This window comes from Dendropsophus ebraccatus, chromosome 1 (assembly GCF_027789765.1).
Source record: "Dendropsophus ebraccatus isolate aDenEbr1 chromosome 1, aDenEbr1.pat, whole genome shotgun sequence".
Taxonomy (NCBI): Eukaryota; Metazoa; Chordata; class Amphibia; order Anura; family Hylidae; genus Dendropsophus; species Dendropsophus ebraccatus.
Window position 1 is genome coordinate 137,734,144 of NC_091454.1, and position 14,206 is coordinate 137,748,349.

Genomic DNA, 14,206 nt, shown 5'->3' on the forward strand with positions numbered 1-14,206 from the left:
TACTAAATCTAATATGGCAGTCATGGAGCCTGCTCCATAGTTCCCCCCTAACATAAGACAAACATCTACATCAAGAAGCAGTTAAATGTCTTAAACATAAAAATGGTTCATGTCATCACTATTCCGTTTTGTTAAATACTGAGCAGGGGTCCGCTTAGACATAATCTAAAGGTGACCTTCTAATGAGTACCAAGGAGACCTATGGTAACTGTTTCTTAAAGGAATATATTAGATCTTGAAATGCCCAAATCTGTTGTCTTCAAGGTTAGACAAGTCAGCAGAGGCACCTGGCAGTGGCTTTTTACATTCTGCATGTTAAAACGTGTATAAAGAGGTTGTGAGGATTAACCGACCACCAAATGCTTCAATAGATATGGAACTTAAAACAGAGATAACAGTGCTCAGCTGCATACTTCTCCCAGCTCTATGTAGTGATCGTTTGGGCTCTGAACACACAGACCCCAAACCATCAAGACTTTTGACATATCATTTTTTTAACACAAGACAGAAACTCTGTAAACATTTTGAGCTAAAGCATAAGTATAAGAAGAACTGAGAAAAAGAACTTAGTGTATCTGCAACTTGAATATTTAAGTTCATGCAAGGTATTGGAATGCTGGAAAAAGTGGGCCATTCAAAAGAATAAAATATTTGCTATGAGTAATGGATGGCCAAAAAATGCATTCTTCACAAAAAAAAAAAAAAAAAAAAAAAAAGAGGCTGAAGGAGATCAAATATCTTTCAACATACATGTTGGAAACTGCTGAAATCAGAAACTTGGTGATCAATATTTGCAGAACTGTAGGTTGGGCTCAATAGATATTGATTTATGTCATTCTGTGAGGTTTCCTTCCCACCTCTGAATCAACTGTGTGTAAGGCTCTTTTCATATCGAGACAAAAACAGTGTGAACCAGACTTAAAAGGTACTCGTTTGCTGCTATATCATATAAAAAAACGAACAAAAAAAAGTATACCCAGTTCTTATACAAATTAAACATTGATGTAGAACTATGCATTGTAAAACTAGACTGAATTATATCACACCAATACTATGTACTTAGAACGCTGTATTTTATTGAGCCATTAAATACACAAGACAAAACATATGACCCTGGACACTAGATATGGGAGGGAACAATGACATTTTTAAGGGATATAAAGGACTGGACAGATAAAATCTCATGATTTAATTTGCAGAACATGATTTGAGGACATAGGGCTGAGTTACAAGAAAAATACAAAACTAAATATCAGCCCACCTGATTAATTTTTTTTAATAAAAAAGGGAATAATACTTAAACACTTAAAATAAAGATTAACAGAAATTGGATGAACCGTGTGCACAGATATTTGGGAAGTTTTCAATTAATGGAAATTCTTGTCCAGGATGAACCCTGTAATCCCCTTTCAGTGTATCAGGTGTTATTAGCTGGAACTGTTATTCTCAGGGTATTAGAGGTGGAAAACCATGAAGAGGAAGGGATCTCTGTCATCTTTGGAATGGCATCCTTCTAGCGGCTGTAACCAAACTCATCTGCATCATCGGCTCGGAAGTCCCCATAACGCCACAGGTTTAACTACACAAGAAAAGGTAACATTATAATACATTGGCTTGGGTGTAGAAGAGCAAATATACAGGTGCATTTACCTCTTAGGGCTTATTTCCATGTCCAGCATTCTACAGAAGGTACAGACAAGGAATCCTGTAACAGACTCTTTCCCATTCCGGCATCATGTATCATGTGTATGATGCCAGGAGCGGGGAAAGTGTTAGAATCTTTGTGCCACTGTAATGAAAATCCGTAGCTACAGTGGAATACAGGACGCCGGAATAAGCCCTTACTAATACAGGATTTTCTCAAATAATACCAAATGAGACCAATCTGCTTCTATAAAATACAATCTACATGATCACATTTTATATTTTAAAGCCAGGTAATGGTTAGATTCTTAGTTTTAGGCCTATTCAGAAGAATGAAAACTGCAAGATTTCAGGATTATTCTAAAATATAGATGGAATGGAAAATTAGAAGGGAAAATTTTTTTTATATGTTAAACATAAAAACTTGATTTAAACATTAGGTCATTTTCTGATACCACATTTGTACTTCAGCTTTGCCACAACCTTTGTAATACATATAAAACATCTGCTTACCCTTGCAGACTTGGCAGATTCCTGAGCACTCAGATACTCTGCAACCTGAAGTAAAAAAAAGAGATTCAGCTGTCTTATACAAGCAAGCACACAATTACATGGCTTAACACAAGCAATAGCACTGACTCCCTGGGCATCATATACAGTAAGTGTAACTCCTTGTGGAGTTTGACAGCAATCGCCTGTGATACTGGGAATCTGTACATCTATTGAGAAGAGGTTATAGTGTCAGGCATGAGCCTGTGAGGCTCAGTGGAACGTATAAGCCAACATATCCCCTGATTGCAGAGCTGTAACTGAGCCCAACAAAGCTACTGATTACAGAAGCTTGCAGGAGACAATTTGGTTTTGCCAACAAAGAAAGCCAAGTACAGATCATGATCTGAAAAGCTAAGCTTTTAACCCTTAGTTCCAAAATCTGAGAATATTCTTCAGCCAGGCAGTTCGCCATAATATAAACGTAACGGCAAAAAGAACACAACAAAAAAAAAATAACCATGAAGCCATATTTTCTGTTCCACTTTTAATGGAAATGGAAAGGTCAATAAAACTTGGCTGCTGTGAACCACTATGTACGTTACTTGTGCTCCCAATAGCGGTTTATACATTGCTCTTTCATCACAATAACCACTGTGCTTCTAAACAATAAAATGTAACACTGATGTTGACGGATCGGTTATTCCAATGCATCTGGCACAGAGGTGCAGGACTGGTAACATTACAGAGCGAAGCTATGTACGTGTGTGCATCACATAGCCAGGACAGACTGGAAACAGAAATGAAAACTAAGAGGAACTGATACAACTTTTCATTGTACAACATGTATTTGCTCAAATCAAATTAATCACCCCAAAAATTACTTGTCAACTAACAACAGTGTTGTGTACATTGCAATGTGTAGGCATTGTGTGCGTGCCAAGTTATCATAGACCTTACTTGCTTACATAAGCAGAACATAAGCCTGACAGATTATACATTATTGAGGAAGAGTAAAAAACAGGCAGATAGAAATAGACAACTTTAGCCCCAGTGTGGATTCTTTCAAATGGCTTCCCTGCTCAGCCACAGCTCATTCTGTTTTGGTGCCAAAGTTACCAGAGAGCCTTGACAGGTTCTTTACACGTTGAAATGTGTACCCCTATGTTTCAATGCATCTATAATACACTTCAATGGGGAAGAATTGTAAACTAATATGCAAATCTTATGCAAACATACAGGAAACAAAAAAAAAAAAAGCCAAAACTGGGCAAAAGTATTGATTAGACATCCACAGGATAGCTCAGATACTGATTGGCAGAGTGCCAACACCCACGCTATACAGTAAATGGGGCAAAAGCAGTTTGTCACTGTGTAGTGGTGATGGTGTGTAACTGCAGCTGAGCTCCCGCTCAAGTGAACAGGAGCTGAGCTGCAGTAAGCACATGTGAAGTAGAGACAAACGCCATGCTCTGTGTAGGGTGGACGCCAAGCAGCTGATTAGTATGGGTGCCAGGTGCCAGCACTCCGCCAATCACTGACTGATGAGCTATCCCATGGATAGCTCAGCAGTTCTTTTTGGCAAGGAAACCCCTTTAATACATTTTAAATGTATCTCTTGGCATACTGGTGTGGGATAAATGGGAACTTACCCGAATAGTAACGGAAAGAATAAAATAATACAGTTCTATTTAAAGCAGACTATTAAGTCAGCTGACATGCCTCCCCCACAAACCTCTTAAAAGATGCCAATTCACTGTTAACATAAGGAAATGCAGCCGACAGGTTCCTTTGTTTTCCACAATTAAAGGCCTGGGTGACCATTTACTGGGCAAAATTAGCTGCCATTAGTTTTAATTTTGCCTTTAATTAAAGTGACCTGTTTTAGTGACAGGTAAGCATTAAGGTTATGACCTGCAACAACTTGTACAATTACAACTGGCCCTTTAATCAATCAAAACATTTTTTGAACGTCTGCCTGATTTTTTTATGGTTGTCTGGTAAGATCAGAAGAGATGACTAGAAGAGGAGAATTACAGTAGTTGTTTATTTCTCTCCTTCATAGTCTCCATTTCAGAATGTTGGCAGATACTGACTATTGTTAAAATTTCACAATGACTTGTCCATATAAAAGGTATTGAAGACAAGCAAAGATAATTTGGATATTTTTGGAAAGTTTGTGATTCCATTTCAGAAAATATGTGTAACTCTGGTTGCTAATCTAAACAATGGCTCAGAATACAACTTAGGCGCTCCAGGCACATCACTAGTCTGCTTCATCATGACACACTTCATCATGTCTGTGCAATTACAAGGGGCTGCACCCAGTTCTTGAACACTATGACTTCTCCCTCTATTGATTTACATTAGTTGGGCACTGGGGCTTACAGTGGTCAATAACTTCAGCTGAATATCAATTAAAATTCCTTCTGTAAATAAGCCTGTTAATGAGCTATCGAGTTGTGTTGGGGAGGGGCAGCTCCAGTTTGTCAGCTCCAGTTTTTTCTGTCCTGAAGCGGCCGTGTGATAAATTTCCCACTATGACGTTACACTATAGTTACACGGGTAGTTGAAGCACATGCTGACATAGTACACAACACTATAAAGAACTGACAATAGTCAAAGCTAATACTCATATAAAAGGTCCTTAATGATCATGAGAAATTGCTTCGATGCTGGTGTCGACAACTGCACTATATGTAGATAGAGCTACTAAGTAACTGCCCAGCTCCATTTTTTTGCCTGGTATGCCAGTAAATCATATAAACAATATGGTAGGATTTCTTCCAACAAAACACATGCGTCTTACAAAATGTTCAGTTGTCACTTCATGTTGAGGCTATAAGTATCCTAGGGTCATACAGATGGCAACAACATACGCTGAAGCACATTGTTTCTGTAAATTGTATTTAGATGCTGGAAAAACGGTACATTACAGAGTAGAAAACTACAAAAGCCATCACTAGTGAAAGCTAACAAAAATGACGCTTTTACCAAATATTGATTAGGAATAACTATTGTATCAATTAAATGTCGGTCCAATATCTGCAAAGAGCTGGGCACCCTGCCAATGTGTCTCCATGATGTATACGCTCTCTGCTATACTACTACTAAAAAGGTTATCCATATAAAGGGTGCCTTCACACGTACCGTATCGCTGCGTATTTATCGCTGCGTTTTTGGTGCGATTTTTACATGCGAGTTTTGATTTTCACATGATTTTCATGTGAAAATCAAAACTCGCATGTAAAAATCGCACCAAACACGCAGCGATAAAAACGCAGCGATACGGTACGTGTGAAGCTATCCTAAAAATCATTCACTAGGGTAAGGTTTTAAGTGATTTGTGGAGGAAGTGTACACATATATAAAACGGGATAAAATAAGAACAGCAGCCACTAGATAAAGAAAAGAGAATAATAGATTGCAGGTTTTTAGGAAAGGAAGGAAGGAAGAAAAAACAGCATCAATGGGTCCTAGATATCTCCAAAATTATAAAATACTCTGGATCACTGGACGGATATAAAAAAACAAGCAATTAAAACTCATTACAGAACGTTCAGAAAAGAAAACCCCAAACACTGCAAAATAAAAAGAAAGTTAAATAGATGGCCCTGTGTTCTGTGAAATTCTATGTTAGGGATCCATTCACAAAGTACAGGATCTGCAAAAGATTTGATGGTGTGTTCCATCGTTTAGCTACATTAATATTTGTGACATGAAATCTGCTGAAAATCCTGATAAATAGACCCTAAAATGAGAAAAAAAACCAACTTCCAGACAAACAGAGGCCAGATAAAAGAAAATGATAATATATATATATATTATATAGGAACTGTTAACGATCAGTTAATACCTAAGAGAAAGTAAAGTACTCATTTCTTAGACATTCTCTGATAAACTCTGATATACTGCAGCAATAAAGCACAATACCAGAAGCCTCTTATATTTACTTACCAGTTTCTGGAACTGTTTCTCTTTGCGCACCTCCACCATGACCAGGCCTTCTTTTACCAGGCCTAGGCCCACATCCTCCTTGGAGTCTGCAAACTGCAAGGTGACATGTGGACAGCCAGCACCTGCATACTCCACATTCAACAGGCACTGAGTGTTCTGGATATCACGCACAACATTATCCACTACATCAGCACGAGCATCTTCCTGTATAGGTGAAGAAAACTCCCATTAATGACCACTATAAACAAGTGCATCAGTTAAGATAAAGCTAACTTGCTGGCTAGCATACTCACATCTTGTGGCACTTGAATGAAAGCAAAACAATACTCTATAGCTTGTGCGGGTAGTGTACGAACACTGAAAGATGTTGGGAGGGTCCCCAGGCGAGTAGAGGGCACGGTCTCCCTCTGCAAAGATAGAACAACGTGACAGGTGAAATACTCTGATAAAACATACACAATATAATTTCACAGCCAAAAGAGAATACTGCAGGGAAACTAGATCACAGTCTATAACACTACAGAAGCCGAGCACTTATCAGTCCACCATCGACATCTTCAGTACATTTATATATAGACAGTAAAACCCTACAAGCATACATATTCATACAGAGGTTACAACGAAAGGATTAATCTTGGCAATCACAGGCTGAGGGCGGTTGCCGGCAGCTGGGAGATGAAACGATGTCAAGAACAAAAATACATGTTAGCTGAGGGGCAATCTGGGGGCCGGAGCCGTATCTTTGCTGCAAGTTCATAGCTGCCCTGCTGAGAAGCCTGCGGCCTGTGCCTGCCCCCAGTATAGGGGGGGGGGACAAATAGATCTGTTCACTATGTGAAAAAGACAGACAGTTAAAAACAGTGTTATGAAGCCATAAAGAAAAGAAGAGCTACATCGGACTATAGAATATGAAAGTGATACATCCAGAAAATTCAACGCTTAAGAGTCCATGTGTAAACAGGCATTCAGCACAACACAGTACTGTAGACAGCAATGCTGAAAATTTCAAACATTGATGACAAGGGCTCACGTAACCACAAGGGCTCGGATCGTGTATCAATCACATAATTGCCTACTTCGTATAACTTACAGTGATCCTAAGGGCCCTATTACACGGGACGATTATCGTGCGAAAAATCGTTATATCGTTTGAATTTAAATGATAAATGTTCTCTGTAGTTGCAGGCAATGAACCTAAAATTATCGTTAATGGTTGGCTGTAATTCCACGTTAGTTCGCTCAAGTTCCGCATTTGTTCACTAATCGTTCAGTGTTCACTTTTCCTGAGATCAGAAGAAATAAATGATCATAGTAACGATCGCAATAACGATCGTAATAATGATGGTATCTAACGATTATCGTTCTGTGTAATATGGTGAACGATTTCAGGTTAACGATAAACAATCTCGTTTGCGATCATTTATCGTTAAAAATCGCTCCGTGTAATAGGACCCTTAGGGCGCGTTTACACAGAGATTTATCTGACAGATTTTAGAAGCCAAAGCCAGGAATGGATTTGAAAAGAGGATAGATCCCAGTCTTTCCTTTATGACCGATCCCTGTTTATAGTCTGTTCCTGGCTTTGGCTTTAAAGATCTGTCAGACAAATCTATCTGTGTAAACGCACCATAAGTATTAGACAGGGATTTTTTAAAGAATTCTTTATGAAAAACATTTTTGGCAGTATACAATTAAATTCTAAATACAAAATATTAGACTACTGTAAATATTCTCTATCAGGTAGGACAAAGAGTTTAGATTCCTGAATAGCAGGGCAGACTAATGTTAGTTTACAACCTGCTGCAAAAGGAACAGGTCATCTCCAAGGTAACCTCACCACAATTGTAGGAGGAGGACTGGAATGGCAAAATGACAGCTTTATTACTCTCTAGATAGGCAAAGATATAGACTGTATACATAGAAAGGGATAATAATGAGAACAAAAAATTATGGAGAAAAATATCAAACCTGAAGATCAGGATGTAAGATAGTGTAAATAAGGTAAATGTAGGTATTTATTTCTGGGACAGCAAGGTGATGTAACTTAAATTTCTTGGAGTTCTGAACAGCAGTGCTCAGGTTAAATGGGTATTCCCACCTCAGCTTGTTATCTTCTATCCATAGGATAAGGGATAACAAGCTGATCAGCGGGGATCCAACCACTGTGACCCCCCACTGATCTAGAGAACAGGTCTTCCATCAGATGAAGCTGCGGGATGCACATGCACTGCTGTTCAATTCATATTCTACAGGGGCTGCCGGAGATAGCCGAATACAGTGTTTGCCTATCTCAAAAGTGCAGATGGCAATGTGCATGCATGTCCTGCCATGCCATTCTGATGGAAGACTCCTGTCTCTGTTTTCTGGATCGGCCGCTGGGACTCCCACCAACACTCACTATGGGTGTGGAAGTTATGATTTTATCACATGCAGTAAGTTTAATATATCAAATGTAGTAGTGTTTAGTTGATATATAGTAAGGTTGTACAGTACCTAAAACACAGTAGTGTTTAGTTTAACAGTAGCAGCAAAATGTCACATTTAGCAAAGCAGAGTAAGGGCCCTATCACACCAACAGATATCTAACAGATTACCTGACAGATATTTGAAGCCAAAGCCAGGAATGGATTTAAGAACAGAAGAAATCTCAGTCTTTCCTTTATTACCTGTTCTCCGTTTATAGTCTGTTCCTGGCTTTGTCAGATAAATCTGTTGGTGTAATAGGGCCCTTAGTGTCATATCAGATGTAGTAGTAATGCAGCAGAATTGAATCTCTGAAGTGTAGTTGTACAAATTCTATGAAATGTAGAAGTCTATGTAATGTAGAAGAGATAGATACTGTACATCAGATGTAGTAGTTCAGAGTTAATCAAACAGAGCAGAGTTGATTGTGGCAGATGTGAGTCTTTTAGCTGAATGTCAGATATAGCAGAGCTGTGATTTAGTATGTCACGTATAGTAGTGCAAAGTGCATGTCCTGTCAGTTGAAGTAATGATATAGTGGTAAATTCTGCTACATGTCAGACTCAGGACTTCTGTATGACTACTACACCAACCATGTATTTACCCTGTTTCCCAAAAACTAAGACATCCTCCGCAGTTAAGGCATAGTGGAGGATTAACAGGATAGCTTAAAATAAGGCATCCCCTGAACGTAAGACCCCGTCCGCCACCAGTGTTATGTCTGGTTATCCTGGTTTTTGATTACAAAAACAAGATAACCCCTGCAAATAAGACATGGTACATCTTTGAGAGCGGTTTTATTTTTGGGGAAACACGGTAGTCGTAATGTAACAGTGCTGAATGCTCCATGTAAGGGTATATTCACACGGGCGGGCTCGCAGCGAGACAGGTAAAGTATGCTTACAGCGGGGGAGCAGAAGGGGTTAAGGGCGGTATAATTACATACTCGCTGCGGTCGTTGAGACGGCAGCAAGTATGTAGTGTATGGGAACTGCCAGGACCTGCCGGGCTCGCAGCGAGAATCTCGCTGCGAGCCCGCCCGTGTGAATATACCCTTAAAGTACTAGAACTCACTGTTGAAGTGATGCTCAATTAACTTGTCACAGTATGTTGGATTTAGAGTTGTTGCACCTGGGTGTTTTTACCTCAGTCATCAGTATTTGTACTTCTGTTAAGGCTGGACAATTGGTAAAAAATGAGCCATTTTGGATAGAAATTACACCACCCTTTTAGGGTAGCTTCACACACACACACCGTATCGCAGCGGATTTTCGGTGTGTGTGAAGGCACCCTTAACCCCTTAAGGTCAAAGCCAATTTTCATTTTTGCGCTTTTGCTTTTTCCACTTTATGTTTAAAAGGCCATAGCGCTTGCATTTTTTTCACCTAGAGACCCATATGAGCCCTTATTTTATGCGAAACCAATTGTACTTTGCAATGACAGGCATTATTTTTCCATAAAATATGCTGCGAAACAGGAAAAAAAAATCATTTGCGCTGTCAAATTGAAATAAAAAAGGAATTTGTTTTGATTTCGGGGAGTTTTGCATTTAGGCCGTTCGCCCTGGGGTAAAACTAACTAGTTATGCATGTTCCTCAAGTCGTTACGATTACAACGATATGTAACATGTATAACTTTTATATTATCTGATGGCCTGTAAAAAATTCAAACCATTGTTAACAAATATACGTTCCTTAAAATCGCTCCATTCCTATACTTATAGTGCTTTTATGGGGCTGTTTCAGGTGTCATTTTTTGCGCCATGATGTGTACTTTCTATCGGTACCTTGATTGCGCATATACGACTTTTTGATCGCTTTTTATTCCATTTTTTCTGGATTTGATGCGACTAAAAATGCGCAATTCTGCACTTTGGAATTTTTTTGCGCTGACGCAGTTTACCGTGCGAGATCAGGAATGTGATTCGTTAATAGTTCGGGCAATTACGTGCGCAGCTATACCAAATATGTTTATTTCTTTGTTTATTTATTTATATTTATAAAATGGGAAAAGGGGGGTGATTTGGACTTTTATTAGGGAAGGGGATTTTTTATTAATAAAAAATTTTTACTTTCATTTTTACATTAACTAGAAGCCCCCCTGGGGGACTTGTATATACACAGCACTGATCTCTCATAAAGATCAATGCTGTGTATATACACAGCAATGATCCATCATATCGGCGATCCATTGCTATGGCCTGCTGCAGGCCGTAGCAATGTATTGCCGAGCCGGGATCAGGGTCATTGCGACGCTAAGGCCCGGCACGGGCAGAAGAACGGATCTCTAGATCCGTCCCACTAGACACCAGGGACATGTGGATCTAAGCATCTAAGTGCAGCTGTAAGGTTTGACAGCAGCATTTAGAGGCTTAATTAGCCGACGTGGCAATGGGACCCGCGCCGGCTAATAGAGGCGCTCCCCGGCTATACACATCAGCCTGAAGCGGAGCGGTTCAGAGCACGGTCCTGACGGGACCCTCTCTGAACACCCCCCGCGGCACCATGACGTATCAGATACGTCATGGGTCGCTAAGGGGTTAAGGAGCATAACAAGATTTAATAAAAGCATAACCCGATGTTTTATAAGATTTTTAAAGACTTGCATGGTTTAGATTCAACTTCCAAACAGCAAAGAATCCTTGTAACAACACTCACTATTATGTCTTTGATTCCTTACAGCACACATACTGGATGCTCAGTGGAGACTTTTTTTTGCAGAAATCAATAGTTCAAGCGCTTTAAAAAATCTTGGTAATTGGGTTTATTAGGCAAATATGCCATTATTTGCATTTAAAAAGACTTTTCCCAGGTCCCCCCTCTCTTCTTTCTGTCATCCACTACTCAGAATCAGGAAATCTCAATCAGACGCATCCTGTCTGTGCTATAGAGAGGGGAGGGGGAGGAGAGACAGAGGAGAAATGTTGGCAGCAGAGAGCAGAGAACAAAGGATTACACAAGGGGGGAGCTATTCAGAGTGCTATTCAGAGGTCAGTGGTGACATCAGAGGAGAGAGCCTGGTGATGTAGCTTTTAATTAACTCTTTGTTGGCCTGTTTTGATGTCTCATTTCCTTCTCTCCATAGGAGAACAATGAAGACAGGGGGGAGAGCTTCAAACTGCTTTTTCATGATAAAAATTCATTTTTCGGCTAATAAACCCAATTACAAAGTTTCTTAAAATCGCCTGTACTATTGATTTCTGCAAAAAAAATTTTTACGACAGTGACTAAATATAAGGACAGTCTATACAGTGTTCACTTTTATTACAATAACCCATTCAGGGTGGTGATAAGGCAAGTTCAGAGCTCTCATTGCTGTTAGTGAGCCTTCTCCATGGTGCATAGCTAGTTCTCATTCTCTACTGTTTTCCATTAGTACTAAGAGACTCCCTTTCTCTTAAAGGGAACCTGTCACCCCCCGTGCCGGGGTGACAGGCTCCCGACCCCCCGTTAGAGACCCCTATACTTACCTCATCCCGCCGGGTCCCGCTTCTGGATTCGGTTGGGTCCCGGAGATCTCAGCCGCTGCAGCCCGGCGCGCGCGCTGACAGATGAGTCCAACGCTCATAGAGAATGACGGAGCGCTGGACTCTCCTGTCATTCTCTATGGGTGTTGGACTCATCTCTCAGCGCGCGCGCCGGGCTGCAGCGGCTGAGATCTCCGGGACCCGACCGAATCCAGAAGCGGGACCCGGCGGGATGAGGTAAGTATAGGGGTCTCTAACGGGGGGTCGGGAGCCTGTCACCCCGGTACGGGGGGTGACAGGTTCCCTTTAAAGGAGTAGTGCGGCGTTCAACATTTATTCACTAAATCACACACATTACAAAGTTATAAAACTTTGTAATGTGTGTTATTTAAGTGAATGGCTCCCTTCCCCATGTTCCCCCCACCCCGAAAGTGTGGTGCATTATACTCACCGAATCAATGTCGACTCCAGCCGCCATCTTGGGTCGAACACATCATCTTCAGGAGGCCAGTCCCCCGTTCAGCGCATCATCAGCTGCTCAGCCGCGATTGGCTGAGCTCTGTTATGCTCAGCCAATTGCGGCTGAGCAGCTGATGACGCGCTGGAGGGGGGGGGGGGGGGCGGCAGGAGGGATGAGTATGAGTATAATGCACCACACTTCCGGGGTGGGGGGGAACACGGGGAAGGGGGCCATTCACTTAAATAACACACATTACAAAGTTGTATAACTTTGTAATGTGTGTTATTTAGTGAATAAATGTTAGATTCCGCTTAAAGGGGTAGTGCGGCGTTCATCAGGTCTGTACCAGGTATAGAGATGCAGACACAGGCAGATGATAGGGAGATATGCCTTTTCTGATGGCCATTTGTAGAGCTATAAAATTGCATTTTTCCTTGGAAGAGCCACATAAGTGATGCTGAGCCACAGCATACACACCTTTCTTTGAAAGTGCCCCAAAAATGATGGTGAGCCACAGCATATTCACCTCTTCACCCCGCCACCTCAACCTTCATTGGTAGTTAATGTACCAATGTAATCAGTCAAGACAGGGAAGATGAGGGATGGAAGAGATGTGCATAATGTGGCTCAGCATCACTTGTGTGGCGGCAATTCAGCTTCCAAGGAAGAAAGCATTTTATAGCTCTGCAAATGGCCATCAGTAGAGGACTCAGTTGTTTTATCGTTCTATCATCTCTTTGAATTTATCTGCAGCTCTGTACATGGTACAGATCCGACAGATTCCCTTTAACTGTTTGGCCCATCACAGCAACTATATCTTACTGCTATGCCATGACACAGTGTATAATACTGTGTATATACTGTATAACATGTTGGGGGGGGGGGCAATTCTCTCTCTCACACCCAACTAGCTAAGCCCCAGTCCCCACTTCCTGTGCTACAAGAGACAGACTGAGCATAATAGGCAATGGACCGCAGACTGCAGGGAAGTGAGACAGCTAGCAGCCAAGACTTCAGTGGCTTTTTGTGGGGATAATAAGCTAAAACTAACACAGGCTATAACATGGAAAGAAGCTGCTTAAATTACTGACTATTTAGAGTATGTTAAAAAAATTTGATCAATGATTTATTACTATTTCTATGCAGAGGTTCAAGAAGCATTCAAAAGAATTATTATTTTGATTATACAGCACATCATAGTCTTTATTAAATAATGAGGCAGAGGCTTTCCATCGATATGACTTCCTATTTCTGTCTACATGCCCCATGATACCACTATCTTTTCAGAGACAAAGTTGAAGTCTCATGTCTTTTCTTGCTCTGTTTATAGTAACTAATATCAGTCACATGGAACTTCTGTTCTCTAAATCACACTATAGAAAACGTTTTCTGTGATAACGCTCGCTACCGTTAGACTATCCTAGGCCCATAGAAATAGAAGCAGCATATAGATAGAGCTGGATGCGGAGGCGGTTTAAGAGGTTCCAGAAGGCATCTGATGATCCTGCGGTGATGATAAAAAACATAGATGGCCCTGAGGTTGGATGAAAAAAAGATGAAACCACTGGAAAACTGAAAGTGAGTGTGCGCCATTTTATGGGGCAAGGGCATGCTTTTCTGAAAGCGAAAATTCTAATTCCACAACAATAAGCATTACCAGGCCATTGTACAATGCATCAAAAGTTTTTTACCCCTTCAGGCTGGGTTCACACTACGTATATTTCAGT

At 40.6% G+C, this 14,206-nt stretch overlaps 1 protein-coding gene across 2 annotated transcripts in view; it reads right to left on the reverse strand.

Moving 5' to 3' along the window:
• Window positions 1–1,056: 1,056 nt before the first annotated feature.
• Window positions 1,057–14,206, reverse strand: part of SND1 (staphylococcal nuclease and tudor domain containing 1) — a 502,890-nt gene continuing 489,740 nt past the window's right edge. For both annotated transcript variants that reach the window (XM_069979511.1, XM_069979502.1), the window contains exons 21-24: window positions 6,384–6,497; window positions 6,091–6,294; window positions 2,158–2,202; window positions 1,057–1,579 (exon numbers count right to left, since the gene is read on the reverse strand). In XM_069979511.1, coding sequence (XP_069835612.1) covers window positions 1,514–1,579; window positions 2,158–2,202; window positions 6,091–6,294; window positions 6,384–6,497 — 429 coding nt within the window. In that variant the 3' untranslated portion in view covers window positions 1,057–1,513. The remainder of the gene's footprint in view (window positions 1,580–2,157; window positions 2,203–6,090; window positions 6,295–6,383; window positions 6,498–14,206) is intronic.